Source organism: Choloepus didactylus, chromosome 2, assembly GCF_015220235.1.
Source record: "Choloepus didactylus isolate mChoDid1 chromosome 2, mChoDid1.pri, whole genome shotgun sequence".
Classification (NCBI taxonomy): domain Eukaryota; kingdom Metazoa; phylum Chordata; class Mammalia; order Pilosa; family Megalonychidae; genus Choloepus; species Choloepus didactylus.
The window spans coordinates 10,271,005-10,285,105 of NC_051308.1; the positions used below are offsets into that span (position 1 = coordinate 10,271,005).

The window sequence follows — 14,101 nt, forward strand, 5'->3', positions numbered from 1 at the left end:
TCTGAGAAACCGCCAAACTGTCTTACACAGCAGCTGTACCATTATACAGTCCCACCAGCAATGAATAAGAGTTCCAATTTCTCCACATCCTCTCTAGCATTTGTTGTTTCCTGTTTGCTTAATGGCAGCCATTCTCATTGGTGTGAGAAGGTATCTCTTTGTGGTTTTGTTTGGCATTCCCTAATAGCTAGTGAAGATGAACATTTTTTTCATATGTTTTTAGCCATTTGTATTACCTCTTTGGAAAAATGCCTTTTCATATCTTTTGCCCATTTTATAATTGGGTTGTTTGTACTATTGTTGCATTATAGGATTTCTTTTATATATGCAGGATCTCAGTCTCTTATCAGATATATAGTTTCACCTTTATGACAAAATCTTTTGAGGCATAGAAGCTTGTGATTTTGAGGAGTTCCCATTGATCTGTTTTTTCTTTTGTTGCTTGTGCTTTGGGTGTAAGGTCTAAGAAACTACCCCCTAATACTAGGTCTTGAAGATGTTTCCCTACATTATCTTCTAAGGGTTTTATTGTGCTGTCTCTTATATTGAGGTCTTTGATCCACTCTGAGTTAATTTTTGTAAAGGGTGTGAGGTAGGGGTCCTATTTCATTCTTTTAGATATGGCTATCCAGTTCTCCCAGCCCCATTTGTTGATGAGTCTGTTGTGTCCCAGTTCAGTGGATTTGGGGGCCTTATCAAAAATCAGTCGACCATAGACTTGGGGTCTGTTTCCAAACTCTCAATTCAATTCCATTGATCAATATGTCTATCTGTGTGACAATACCGTGTTGTTTTGACTGCTGTGGCTTTATAGTAGGCTTCAAAGTCTGGAAGTGGAAGTCCTCCTACTTTGTTTTTCTTTTTTAGAATATTTTTGACAATTCGAGGCCACTTTCCGTTCCAAACAAATTTGATAACTAGCTTTTCCAAGTAATGCTTTAAGATGGTTAAAGAAATCTATGTGGAAAAGGTGCTTTAGAGTCAGTTAACACAAGTCATTTTGCAGAGATTTCTGGAGAGTGACTTCCAGTTTTTTTTTGTAATTAAGTAGTGTAGATTCAGTTTTCTCTTTCACATATTAAATCCTTAAACTTTGACCCTGAGAAACTAGAAAAGCATTTGCCTTGGGGTCCTGGCCAATGAGGCTGCGCACAGAGCTGGTTAAGGTTCTCAGCAAGCCCTAAGTTTGGCTGCAGCCATGCATCAGTAGGTTTGTGCCAAAGTGGGTGCAGGTTGGAGGGGCCTGACTCATACACATTTGGGGGGGACCCTCTTTAAGAAAAAAGTGTTTTGGGAACAAGGGCTTGGAAGGGGGCTGTGCAAGTAAGGGACCCTGAAGCTTAAGCTTCATGAGCTCCACAGTAAATCCACCCATGGGCACCAGATGTCTTGGTTTTAAGTCAGCAAGGTGATGTTTGTGGCTTAAAGTCTCAAAAGGCACTTCAAACTCCACCTTGACCGTACCCAGTGAACACAAGCTGCAAGAAACTAATTGACCCGAATTAACAGCCACTTGAGCCCAGAAGGCTCTGGTGGGTGCCCGTGAGCACAGTGGCCCAGCATGGTGGAGGGGAAGTGGTCAGGGAAGAGGAGTGGTGTGAGAGCAAAGAGCAGGATGGGGCACCAGAGGGAAGGAGAAGTGGAGAGCTGAGTCAGGGAGTACCCTCCTCTTTCCCTCAGGGTTTGCCCCACATGGCCTAGAAATCATTTGGAGCTCTACAGGAGATTTTCTCTGCATCTACAGAGCCAGTCTGAGGTTCTGTGGGCCGATTCCAAAAATAGAATTTGCAAATTAGTTTTCAATAAAAAAGGCTGCCTTCAGGTCACCAGAGAGGAGCAAATCTAATTTGCAATTTCATCTTTTCTTGAACCTGGGGGTATTGTGTAGACAGAAGGTATTAGGATGAGTGAGGACTCTGGAAGGGAAGGTTGAAAACAAGATTCACTCATCCAGGACAGGGAACTGCATGGAGAGCCAGGCTGCTCTGAACCAAGGGCCAGTCCTGCTCAGGAGCTGTGCTGAGCTGCAGGAAATGGAAGTCTTGCAGAAGCTCAGCTGTCTCTGTGATCAAGGATACTAAGTGGTGATTTTCATAGCACAGTCTTTGCAAAGTACAATATATTGAAAACCCTGGGATAGTTTCCAGAAGATGAATGTTTAATCAGTAAGGTTTCCTCTTACTCTTCCTCTGCTCTGTCAAGTCTGAACCGGTTTCCTTCTTTTGGAGTGGGAGCAAAATCTGTACAGACCAAAGCTGTCTGTAGCCTTCACAGTCACATTGCTTAGCATCTCCCCTCAGAAGGGATCTGCAGCTCCACATCCTGAGCTGAAATTCCCTGCAGGAGCACAGAAGGCAAGCTAATCCATCTGATAGCTTGTGATGGTTGGAAAATGAATGCAAAATAACGCTTAACCGACCTCCTTCAACTATTTTTAATGACATTTCATCTCATCCCAAGAGCTCTCCATTCACTGCCCAGCCCCTTTCCAGCCTCCCAAGGCTCTCCTCTCTGTGTTTGAAGTTCCATTGACTGGGATAAAGGGATGACAGAAAAGTGAAGATAGTCTCTCTTTAGAGAGGCTTGCTTTCCCCTTTTAAATCTCCATTATGGGCTTGACTCTTGCCTGGAATCAAGGTCTTTGAACTTCTAAAGACAAAGGATTCTTCAGAAACTGCCCACCTCTCACTTCTGCAACCTTCTCATCCAGGCTAGTGGGTGAGGAAAGGGGAGTGGACTACCATGGTGATTTTAGAAAGAAACCCATCTAGCTAGGAATGACACACCCTAGAGAACGTGAAATAAAAGTCCAAGGATCTGCAACTCCAAAAGAACTATTTCTCCTCCCCTTAAGGCTGTGTTTTGAATTGTTTGGATCGTTTTTTGTGGCTGGTGGTGGGTGTATGATGGAAGTTCTGAGTGTGCCCCTTAGTGGGAAGAGGTTGAAGCACCTCAATCTCAAAGCTATCAGTATCCAATTCTTTAGCAACACTAGAGTTCTGAAAAAGAGGAGGGGATAATAAGACAAGTGACGTTTATTAAGTGCCTACTATATATCCAGGTGGGAAGAGATTTACAGTCAAGCAATCTCTGGTTCAGATTCTGGATCTATCCCATACTCTTAGCTGTGAGATCCTTAAGCAGGTCACCCAACCCATGTGAGCCTCAGGGACTTCATTCATAGAGTGGAAACAAGGTTGTTTTAAGAACTTCTGAACAAGTGGAATTGAGCCTGTAGTTTATTGCTTGAACAAAAGGTCATATGCTCAGCTAATATCTGCATCTACTCTCCCTTCATCCTGTAGAAAAGCTGCTCCTAAAACTCACCAATGAGTTTCCACTCCACAGGCTCAACTTCTAGCTATTCTGAAACTTGCCCATAGTTCAAGGAAGGGTTTGCAAAGCTAGAAGGGATCCACATTTAATAGGCTAGAAATGTGGTTTATGTTCTTTCCTTGGGCAAATGAGTAAACTGAAACAAAGAACCAAGAAGTAATATGATTTAAGAACGTTTAGAAGGAAAGAATTGGCATTCTCTTTCACAGCTCAATTAATGGCTATTAAAGCTGATGAATATTTAGCAGCAGGCGATTCTAGGACTTTTGCAGAACAGTCTGAACCTCGGGAACTTCGGGTGCTCTTGTATTTTTAAAACAATGGGGTAAAATGGTTCTCAGCCTACAAGAAACGGTCTCCTCCAAGTGATGGAGGCGGCAAAAGCCTGTGACCCTATCCTTACAGTTGTCTTTAAGTGATACCCACCGTGTGTACCAAGGCCAAGTATTATATCCTGCAGTTGTGTGTGTGGCTCCCTGGGGGTAGACTGGATACCTGCAGGTGGTATTAGTTGGAGCAGGCTATTTAAGTGCCAGGTGCTGGAATTTCCTGGGCATATCTCCATGAAACAGGCTCCCCTGCATGCTCTTTGCCTCCTGTCCCACTGAGGAATCACTAACCAGTTCTTCTCTTCTCGCATCCCGCCTTCCCCTGCCCCTCTGCCTCCTCCCCTTCCCACCTCGGCCCGTCTCACCTCACTTTCTCTTTGCTGGCTCCCTCCTGCTCTCCAGTGCGATCAAGACCAGTGCATTCAGAGCACCAAATTCGTTTTGCAGGCCGCGGCCACGCCCCTGCTGCAGAGCGAGCCCAGCCTCACCAGCGACGAGCTGCACCTGCCGGGCAAGCCCAGCCTCGGAGCCCCCTGCGCCGGCCTGACGCTGGGCCCGCCCACGCCGCCCTCCTCCATGCCCAACCTCAGCTCCGAGGCGGCGCTCGCGGACATACTGCCCCTGAAAGAGGAGCACGTGGGCCACCAGTTCCTGACCCCCGAGGAGGCGCCCTCGCCCCCCAGGATGCTGGCGGCGGGCAGCCCCATCACGCACAGCCGCACCATGCACGTCCTGGGCCTGGCCAGCCAGGACTCCCTGCACGAGGACTCGGTGCGCGGCCTGGTCAAGCTCAGCTCCGTGTGACCCGCCGGGGCCCTTTGCACCAGCGCGAGCAAAGGGGACGGTCCCGCAAAACAACTCACGCCGCTAGATGCTCAGACTCCACAGGGCGGCCCGGTGGAAAGGACGACTCTGGGGCCTGGGATAAGAGACCACTTAGAACGCAATTGGAGCCACACCTGATGGCAGAGGGTGGGCAGAGGTCAGATGCTTAACAGCTTTATTTTCTTTGAATTCTTTTTCCCCCACCCTGACCGCGTTGAACAAAACGAAAATAGAGAGGATGCTATTTTCAGGCCTTTGGGATATGAAGGGTGGGCAGAGGGGAGTCCCCTGCCAGCGGGACGCTGGATGCTGTGCTGTTTGCTGCTCTTGTGACAGACACACCTGAGGTCTCTGGCACTCGTGGCCAGACCGAATTGCAATTAAGTGTTATGCTACTAATATTTGAAATCGACAATTGCTATTCCATTTGTTAATTAAAAAAACAAACAAACAAACCTAAAGGGAAAAAAAAAAAGCCCGGATGTGGATTTGCATGCCATGCTGCAGTATGTGTTACAGTGGTGTTGGTATTCCAAAGGAAGTGCTGCTTTTTCTTTTTTTTTTTTTAATTTTGTGAATTTTCCAGGGCTGTTTTACTGGAGGACAGCGCAACAGACTGAGACTAATTAATGGACACTGTCATCACTTGTCAATTTATTTGGCTTAATTATACCTGGGCAGGTGAGGCTTAGACTTCAGAGGGCTGCTGGGTTTTATCACATTAAATATCATTTAACTTTCTGTTTAGTGATTAGATAAGGTGTTGTGCCATTCCAGCCACCGCCTTCACCTCTATGTGATGAAACTTCCTGTGGACATCCAATAAAATGACATCCTCTATTATTTTGGATCTGCGTACAGTTCTCCTTAACAGCTTAGATGAAAGCAAAATCATCTGGATGGCCTGGGAAGAGTTTGTTCTTATTAAAGCATCCCTAGCAAGGAATGATCCAAGAACCACCCAAAATGAAAACTTTGAATTGTGGGGTATTTATGGGATGATTTCTTAGGTAAAGAGTAACTTTTGTTTTTTGTTTTCTATTTTTTTCTCTCTTTGAAGATTTCCATGAGGCTGTTAGTCTGCAGTGGGGTGGGAGGGGGGCTGTGCCCAGGGAGGAGGGTCCCGTCCTGGCCATCTGCTGGGCTCTGCGTGATACTGATGTGCCACCCAACCTCAGAAGGCAACACATGGTCCTAGAGAAGGTATTGAAGAACGAGAAGGAGAAACCAGCTTAAAATAAGTGCCAAGACCATATGGATCATCACTCTTTCCGAGACATTAATCAGAATGGAATTAACAAAAAAATTACCACTTCATTCTTTTCAGTCTAGAAGGGAACTCACTGGCTTCTTACTTAGGGAGTAAGTCACTTTGGAAGCAGTTGCAGGAGACTCAGCAGGCTTTCTCCCTGGCTTCTTTCCAGATGATAAATCCAACAGCCAAATCTATTCAAGTTCAAAATAACACTCTTGCACTTTACAGCCCTATGAAAGATAATGTGTTGATCATTGGTCAAGAAGCCCCAAACTATTGGCATGTATGGAGAAAAGCTGTTTCTCCTGAGAAAGAATTTCCACTTTATAAAAAAAAAAGGAAAGGAGAAAAGAAAGAAAACAAACACAATTTCAAGTTTTCTTTGGAATAAAGCCATCTCTTCAGAGAGAAAAAATAATAATTTGTGCTGGAAAAGAACAGAATGCTTGCATCAGGATATCTTTGAACCATCTTTCTTTGACATATGCATACATGCATTGAAAATGGAAAAGGCAAATTATGTGTAGCCTTTTTTGATTTGGAGGGGTCTCCTAACTACTTGTACCCGAGAGCCCCTCCTTACCCAACTACACACACTCACCTCACCATCCTCGGCTCTTGGTGATGCTCCTTGCCCGTGTTGCCTGTGAGCAGGAAATGGCAGGTCCTGACACCCCAACGCAGCCTTACAGGTATTTTGCACAACTTCACGAACCCTGTCTGCTCTTCCCATCCTTCCAGAGGCCCCAAGATCAAGCTGGCCCTGATGAGAAAGAGGGGTGCTCAGGGGGTGACACCAGGCTCCATTCCACGATTTTCTCACCTGGAAAACAAAGAGAATGTCTTGACACCCTTCCATGTCCAGCATTTTCTAATTCAGTGGTTGGCCCTTTCCCATGACCAACCTTTGTTCTCACATCACTAAGAAAAAAAAACAAGAAGCAAGGGCCACTATTCACTTCTTTCCATAATGAATATTTACTTATTACCCCTTCCACCCCCCTCCCCACCCCATCCCCTGCACACGTTTCACATTATTTATCAAAGTGTGGATTGGGAATTTGGGGGAAAGGAACCAAAGCTTATTTAAGGGTCAAGAGCGAGATTAACTCGAATGGGCCAATTTGCTAAAACAGTTAACTTCTTAAAAACCCAAACCAGAAAGATGTCCACAGTCCTTTATTCTGAGGCTTGGAAAAGAACCGAGAGTCTGAGGAAAAAGGCTTACGTTCCCAGTAGCTCCCTTCTTCCTGGTAGGTGGGAGGGATGTGATCTCCCCAGGGCACTTGCTTGGTGATGGGTCTGCATTTCCATTAACTGAGGTATTTTTTTTTTTTTTTTTAATTCCATCTAGCTGCGGCTGAGTAGACCTTGATATTTCTCAGTTGTGTCAGTGTGTTACGGGTTGATTGCATGCTAGCTATAAAAAGTGAGTGAAATAATTTACCATGCTATTAAAGCTTGGACCATTATCAAACACACACACAGTGTGTTCTTTAAAGATTCATCTGCTTTTGTTCTCCTGGAAAGGCTCAAGGGGACCCTGAACTTCCCGGGTTCTTGGAGGCTGGGCTTGGTCTGAAAGCATCACAGGCAGCAGGTACCCCACGTTGCATCCAAGAGGGCACGATGACCGTCAGTTGGTGCCTGGAGAGAATTGGCCCAGCATTTGTGCTCTGCCCAGTTGAAAAATGCTCATTCCAGCTTTCATACATGATTGCCTCGGCCTGTGAGAATGTCACCATAGCCTCCCCTGAGCCAGCAAAATGCCAGACACCTTTCTGGCCTTGGAAAAGCACGAACAGTGAGTCTTTTCAGAGCCCCACTCCTCCCCCTCAGTGCACGGTGGTCCTGCTATGTCATTTTGGGGTTCAAATCAAGAAGTTAACACCATTTTATGTGCCTGTTCCTGCTCGGACCTGAGTGGGACAGGCCCCCCACTCTGGCTTTGAAAGGCTCTTTGCTCTCCATGCCCTGTGCCTTGACCTCTTGTTCTGCTTCAACAGCAATTAAAATGAATTTGCTGAGATTGGCTGCAAGTGTCCTTGGCACGGTGGCTTGTGGTGACATCTCCGGGGAAATGCTGGGGCCCTGGTGCTTGCCAAGGCTTCCAAAGGGGCCACAACCTGGCTGGCTCCTTTCCTGCCACCCCGGGGCCGCCCCTGCCAAGCAAATGCTTCCCTGTAATGCGACCACCCCCTTCTAGAGGCCACACCGTTAACCATCCTCTTCATGCCAGGAACCAACCGCGGATGGACCTTGGTCTATGATTTTGTGCATTAGTTGGATGAGATCTGGGGTGCACGTTAATAATTATAACAAATATTTCCCAGGTTGTCTTTCATTCATCCACATGGGTACACTTTTCAGCCCATTTAATTTTTGATGAGAAAAGGGAAACAAATGTTCAATGTTACTTTTCTGATTAATGCCTTACAACTGTTTTGAAGCTGAGCCTAAATCAAATCGATGTTTACATCTTTATGATTAAATACATAGGAGTTGTGGACGCCTCGTGTATTCTTGTCCAAAAGAGAGCGACTTTCAATGTACTGTCTTCCTCCGCCCTGCTCTGGCTGTGTGTGGCCCAGTGTACTGTTGACACGTGACCTCATAAAAAGCCTGCCTCTCATTTGTTCCCTTAAGATGTCTCTCTCTGTCTTGTAAGTTATCACTGAAATAGTAAATGAGTTGAAGTGTCGTTTTCTCTCAAGTAAATCTCAAAGCTGCTTATAGTTTTGTAAATCAGTAAAGCCTCTCTGTCTATTTGCCCGTTGCACATTGTCCTGGTGATACAGCCAAGATGGGTTTTCAAATACAAGCACTTAGTACATTAATGTAGCCATTAAAAATAATTGGGAGGTAGCTGATTAGATTGTTTCAGGAGCAACTGAATTTGCAGCTAGATAAATGGCTTCAACTGAAATTATTTTTTGATTTTATAAAACCTAGAAATTACATACAGAATGGATTGTAAAGTAGAAGAGCAAACTTCCATCAGTTTCTGAATTTTTAAAAGAAACTTGGTGTCGATTGTGAAGATATGAATGAACAATTCTCTTAATTGCCCTTTATATTTTAAAATGGGTAAACAGAGAGGTCAGATATCCAGGGAGTTGTGTTTTGTGGGTTCTGTATGAACAGAGATGGATGTTAGCCTATAGTAAAACATGACTTTGAAGCCTTGCTATCTTTTTGCCCAAGGCATTCTGGGTTGGTATTTCACAACAGCAAAACATTTTGTCATTAAAAAAAAAGAACATTATAAGCTCTTATTGGATTCGGAGTTCTAAATCTGAACAATGGTGAACTTATGCACATAGGCAATGTGTGTTTTCAGAGATATTTATGCTTGTTTAAGTGCCTTTCATGTTTTAATCAATGTTTGCCGAATTTATTTTAAACCTGAAATGAATTAAGAAAGCATCTTCTTTCTTCAATAAAAACTGCTAATGGCATCAAATGTAAACCTTAGTCTTTATAAGATAGATGTTGTCTAGGGAAACAAGGTGTAGGAAGAAGAGGGATGGACTCTTGCTCATTTTCTGTTCTGCCAGTCATAGCATTGGCTTTCACCCACAAGGTCACCACATGGTCACAGATAGCTGCTGCAGCTCCAGCCATCAAATACACATTCCAGGAAGGAAAAGAGGAGAAAAGGGAAGGAACAAAAGGGGCACACAACACTTAAGATTGCTGCCTTTAAAGAGCGTTCCCAGATTTCTCCATGATTAAAACTGAATTACATGACCATCCCTGGCTGCAAAAGAGGCTGGAAAATTTATTGCTTTAACTGAACAGATTGCTTCCCCAAGTGAAATTTGGGTTTGGTTAGTAAGGAAGAAGAAGAAAATAATTATTCGCTAGGTAATGCAATAGATAACTTTGCCTCTTCTTGAAAAAATGAGGCCTTCCACCTTGACCTCTCTCAGCCATTCTCTCCATCACCAAAGCTCTGTCCTCATCCATTTGCTTTTTTCTCCCCTTTGGATATGAGAGAGTTCCTACTTGTCCAAGCAGGCTTGACCCCACCTCTCCTATGACCTCTAGGATCTGGCCCTTCTCTCTTGCATCTTCAATTTCTCTCTTTCTGTCATTTGCTTTTATGAAAACAAAAACCCAAAAGCTCTTCCTTTTCCCAGCCATTCGCCTTTAAGCTCTCGTTCCTCTCATTGCCAAATATCTCTAAAGGGTGTCCAATTCTCACGCCTTCCATTTCCTTACCTCCTACTCTCCTTCACTGCTGGCTTCCATTCACACCACAGTTCTGAACTGATGTTCCCTGAGACCTCCAGTGGCCAATCCAGTGGCTGTTGTCTTCATTCTTGTTAGCATCCCTGAAATGCCTGGCATTGGTGAATGCCCAGTCCCCCTTGAACTGCACCAGTCAGACGTGTTGGAGGACAGTGGCAAGCCTGCACTTAGATGGCCTCTAAGTTCCCTCTAATGCAGAATATCTGTGGTTCTGTCCATATTCCTCACCCTTTAGCTCCCATGACACTATCCTGTCTTGAATCCAGTGGGGATCTCCTTGCTTTCTACTTCTTTCTCACATCCCTTAGATGAGGACAGGTGGCAAGGCTCAGTCCCTGCCCTCTGCCCTCTACTCTTTACTTGCTTCACTCACCTTCCGAGACTTCCCCCCTCCCATGGCTTCTATGCTCACCTCTGCCATGGGCTCCAAACTCTCATCATCTATCTCACCCCTCACCTGAGCACTAGACCCACATCCAAGCCAGCCTCCTTCTAGGTAGAAAGAGCTTCAGACTGGATTCCAGCCTCAGCTTGCCTCCTGCCTAGCTCTGTAACCTTGGGCAAGCCATAGAGCCTTTGTGCCTTCACTTTCTTCCCTGCAAATGAGACATTTGGACAAGATGGTCCAGCTCCAACATTCACTGCCTCTGAGATAGCTATGGGTCATTGGCTAGATGTTGCCACTTAGTTGCCCCTTCATTACCCAAAACTCAAATTGACTAAAATTGCCTAAAATTGACTCCAACATCTTTTACCCAAACCAGTCCTTAATTAAGTCAATGCTTTCATAGGGTCCTTGGCTTAAAGCTCTGGAGTGGACTTTGATTCTTCTTTACCCTCCATATCCAATCAGGCATCTGGCCCTATCAACTCTTCCTTTACAATATCCATTAAAGTTGTTCTTCTTTTGCATGTTGCTCCCACCTTCACTATCCCAGAAGGTCATGATGGCTGCCAAAATGTCTTCTCCTCTCACATCTTTTCCTAGGCCTGTCCATCCCTTATAACCATGGAAAATGGATCTTCCCCAACCATTGCGAAGCACATATCGGATCCCAGGTGTGGAACTCTCAAGGGCTTTTTCTTTCCCATTTGTTGCCCAGCCCAGCATCTAAAGCCTCCACACCCTGGCCCAAATGGTATTTCCATACTCCCTTCCCCTTTCTCCCTGTTGTTCACTCTCTGACCATCTGGCTTACTCATTTTCTGGCAAGATGCACCCTGAGCTCTCCATCCTCCCCTTTTACCTAAACCCTTCCTGTCTTCAAGGACCAACACCTCCAATAAATCTCTGACAGCTGGAGGGACTCCCCTTCCTCAAAATCCCTCAAATACTTGGTCCAGCACACATTTTTTTAAATTGGGATACAGTTCATTTACCATAAAATTCACCCTTTAAAAATGTACAATTCGGTAGTTTTCAGCATATTCACTAGGTTGTGCAGCCATCACCACCATCTAATTCCAGATCATTTCTGGCACACATTTGATGATTTTGCTACACAACCAGTTGCTGTTTATACATTCATGTGGGTGTCCTGTCACCCAGTCATACATGGGAGCACCTCGAGAGCAGGGAGAGTGTTTTCCATCTTGCCATGGCCGGTGCAGACATCCAGGAAACACTCAGGAAGGTGGGGTGCAGGCAAGGAGGAGAGCAGCAGCAGCAGTTCACAAAACTAGGACCCAAATGCACTCATTCTGAGAGCTGTGGGCCTCAGAAAAAAAGCCGCCTTCCATTTTACCCCAGTGTCCTAAGGAAATGCAGTAGCTGAGATGCAAGTCCACATGGGGAAATCAACTTAACCTAGGACCTCGAGTCCCTAACTTGGGGCCAATGAGAGCCTCTGGCTCACCTTCAGAAGCCCACCTGAGGTTTCCCTCTGCACTTTTTGTGGCAAGGCACATACTCTAATTTAGGATAAAATTGGGGTCTTAACGTGAGTTATCTCCTGTGATTCTAATATCACAAAAAGAAATGTGGTAGAACTTGTAAAATTATAACTGGTGGTTGATAGTAAGATAACTTGGATTATTTGGGGGTTGCATGCTTTAAACTTTTTAAAAAAATAAAAATCTATTTACCAGTTCCAGCAATAAACATTGTTGGGTACATGGCCTAGTGTTCATCGTTGAATAATAAGCCCTATTTTTGTAGAGTAATTTACTTTAGGATTCTATATATGTGCGTGTATTTGTGTGTGTGTATATATATCGCTACATATTACTTTTTACATAGTGTGATATAGATATATATTATACATACTTCTTCAGATTATATTCCATAACTTGGCTGGAATTTGGAAGATATTTTTCCATGAAAACAAAGTCATAGATACTATTTAGAACACAGGCCAGTTGACAAAATAGTCCATAATTTCTCTGAAATAATAATCCTAGCACCTAAACACCCTTAAGCATTCCTGAACCTCTAAACTTCTTTTAAATTCTGAGACCTGAGCCTGGGTCTAAAACCCTCTGAACCCGGAGTCCCCAGAGAATGGACTCCCCAGCTGCCACTATTTCTCACTACCAAATAGATTTAATTCATTTTAAGAAACGTAAGGAACACACCTGATCGCTATAATCACTATGAGAAACAACTGGAAGAAATCCTTAAGTTTTCTATTTCCAGAGATTTCAAAATAGCTAAATCCCCCTTTGCAATGCATTTAAGGTATCTCTTGAAAACAAGTTTTTCCTTTTTCTTTCAAACCTCAGGAATTTAGCTGAGATGGTTTCCTGGCAGAAATTCTGGATGACTCACCAGATAAATTCAATTTAGCCAAACAAGGACAACTCACCGGGGATTGAGAATTTCTTTTTTTATTGTTAATATCCTAATCAAAACATGCAATGTGCTTTGAGTAGTGTCTAGCTGACAGTGTGTCACATTGAAAAAAAATATTGATAATTTTGTAAAGCCTTTTGCAAAGGTTTCCTTGACCTAATCCATGCCCTCTGGAAAGGTACAGGGAGATAGCAATATGCAGAAGTCCTTAATGTTCTTTTTTGAGAAATCTGGTCAGCAAACATAATCTGTTTGCAGCATCTGTGCTTTCTGATTGAGATCTAGTCTGGGGATTGAAATTTAATTAGTTGGGTCATTCTGGAAGCTGCACTGGAAAACACACTTTCTGGAGATAATGAGAACAGATGGATTCCGAGGCCTCCAAGGATTCTTCCAAACCCATCGTTCTCTTGGAAATGGCAAACAGGGTTCTCCAAGTAAGTCCCTAAATCATAACTGCAGATCTGCTGAGTTGAGGCCATAGCAAGGATGCTCTGTGACCTAATCCAGAATCATGGGGTGCCTCACCTTATGCAGCTGTGTTCCTAGAATCTAGTGGGAAATTAACTTTCTGTAATAAAGCCTAATTCAAAAACACAATGGAAGCTAACAAAAAATGTGAATGTGAAGGGACTCTTTATGGAGCAGATAACCTCAGATTCTCTTCATGTGTCCATCTTCTTTGTGCACACTGCCCCCACCCCACCCCATCCCACCCTTCTGTAATGGACGAGATATAAACTAGGGACCTTTCAAAGTGGACCCGCTCACATATGCCCACACAAACAGCAGGAAACTCGCAAACATCGGGGCTTGCCAGCTGTCCTGTGATTGGGCAGTTCCTTGTGATTTTCTTTTTATTTTCAGGTATGGATGTGTGCGCTTCCAGCTGATGTGGCTGATCTATTTTTAAATTGTTTGTTATCAAAAAGAAGGGCTGGCATATACTTCTGCCAAACACCCCTTTATCAGTCCAGCACTGGTTGGCATCTGTTGAGAATTCCTTAGACCTTTTCCTCAGTATCCTTCACCTGTCAGGAAAGAAACTGAGTTCCTTTGAGCTCAGTAGAAGGGCTATGCTTACCTAGAGGAGAATAGAACTTTTTCATTTTTTTTTTTTTTTCTCTTTAACAGACTCTACTTCCTTTTTGTAACCATGGTAACCAACTGAACAACATTCAGTTCTGGGTTTTATATAAAAGCCAATGAATATACAGATAATCCCCAGGAAGAAATCGGAAACTATTTGGCTAAAGACTGGATGCTGAAATGGTTTGCAGCAGCAAGCAAGGAGATAATGCATTTGAGAGG

General features: G+C 44.1%; 1 protein-coding gene across 2 annotated transcripts in view; it reads left to right on the forward strand.

Annotated features, from left to right (window-relative positions):
* ZDHHC14 (zinc finger DHHC-type palmitoyltransferase 14) overlaps window positions 1–6,716 on the forward strand; it is a 328,904-nt gene extending 322,188 nt beyond the window's left edge. Inside the window, exon 9 of one of the 2 annotated variants that reach the window (XM_037820387.1) lies at window positions 4,068–6,716. In XM_037820387.1, coding sequence (XP_037676315.1) covers window positions 4,068–4,469 — 402 coding nt within the window. In that variant the 3' untranslated portion in view covers window positions 4,470–6,716. The remainder of the gene's footprint in view (window positions 1–4,067) is intronic. The other variant, XM_037820396.1, reaches the window with a different exon arrangement.
* The last annotated feature ends 7,385 nt before the right edge of the window (window positions 6,717–14,101 follow it).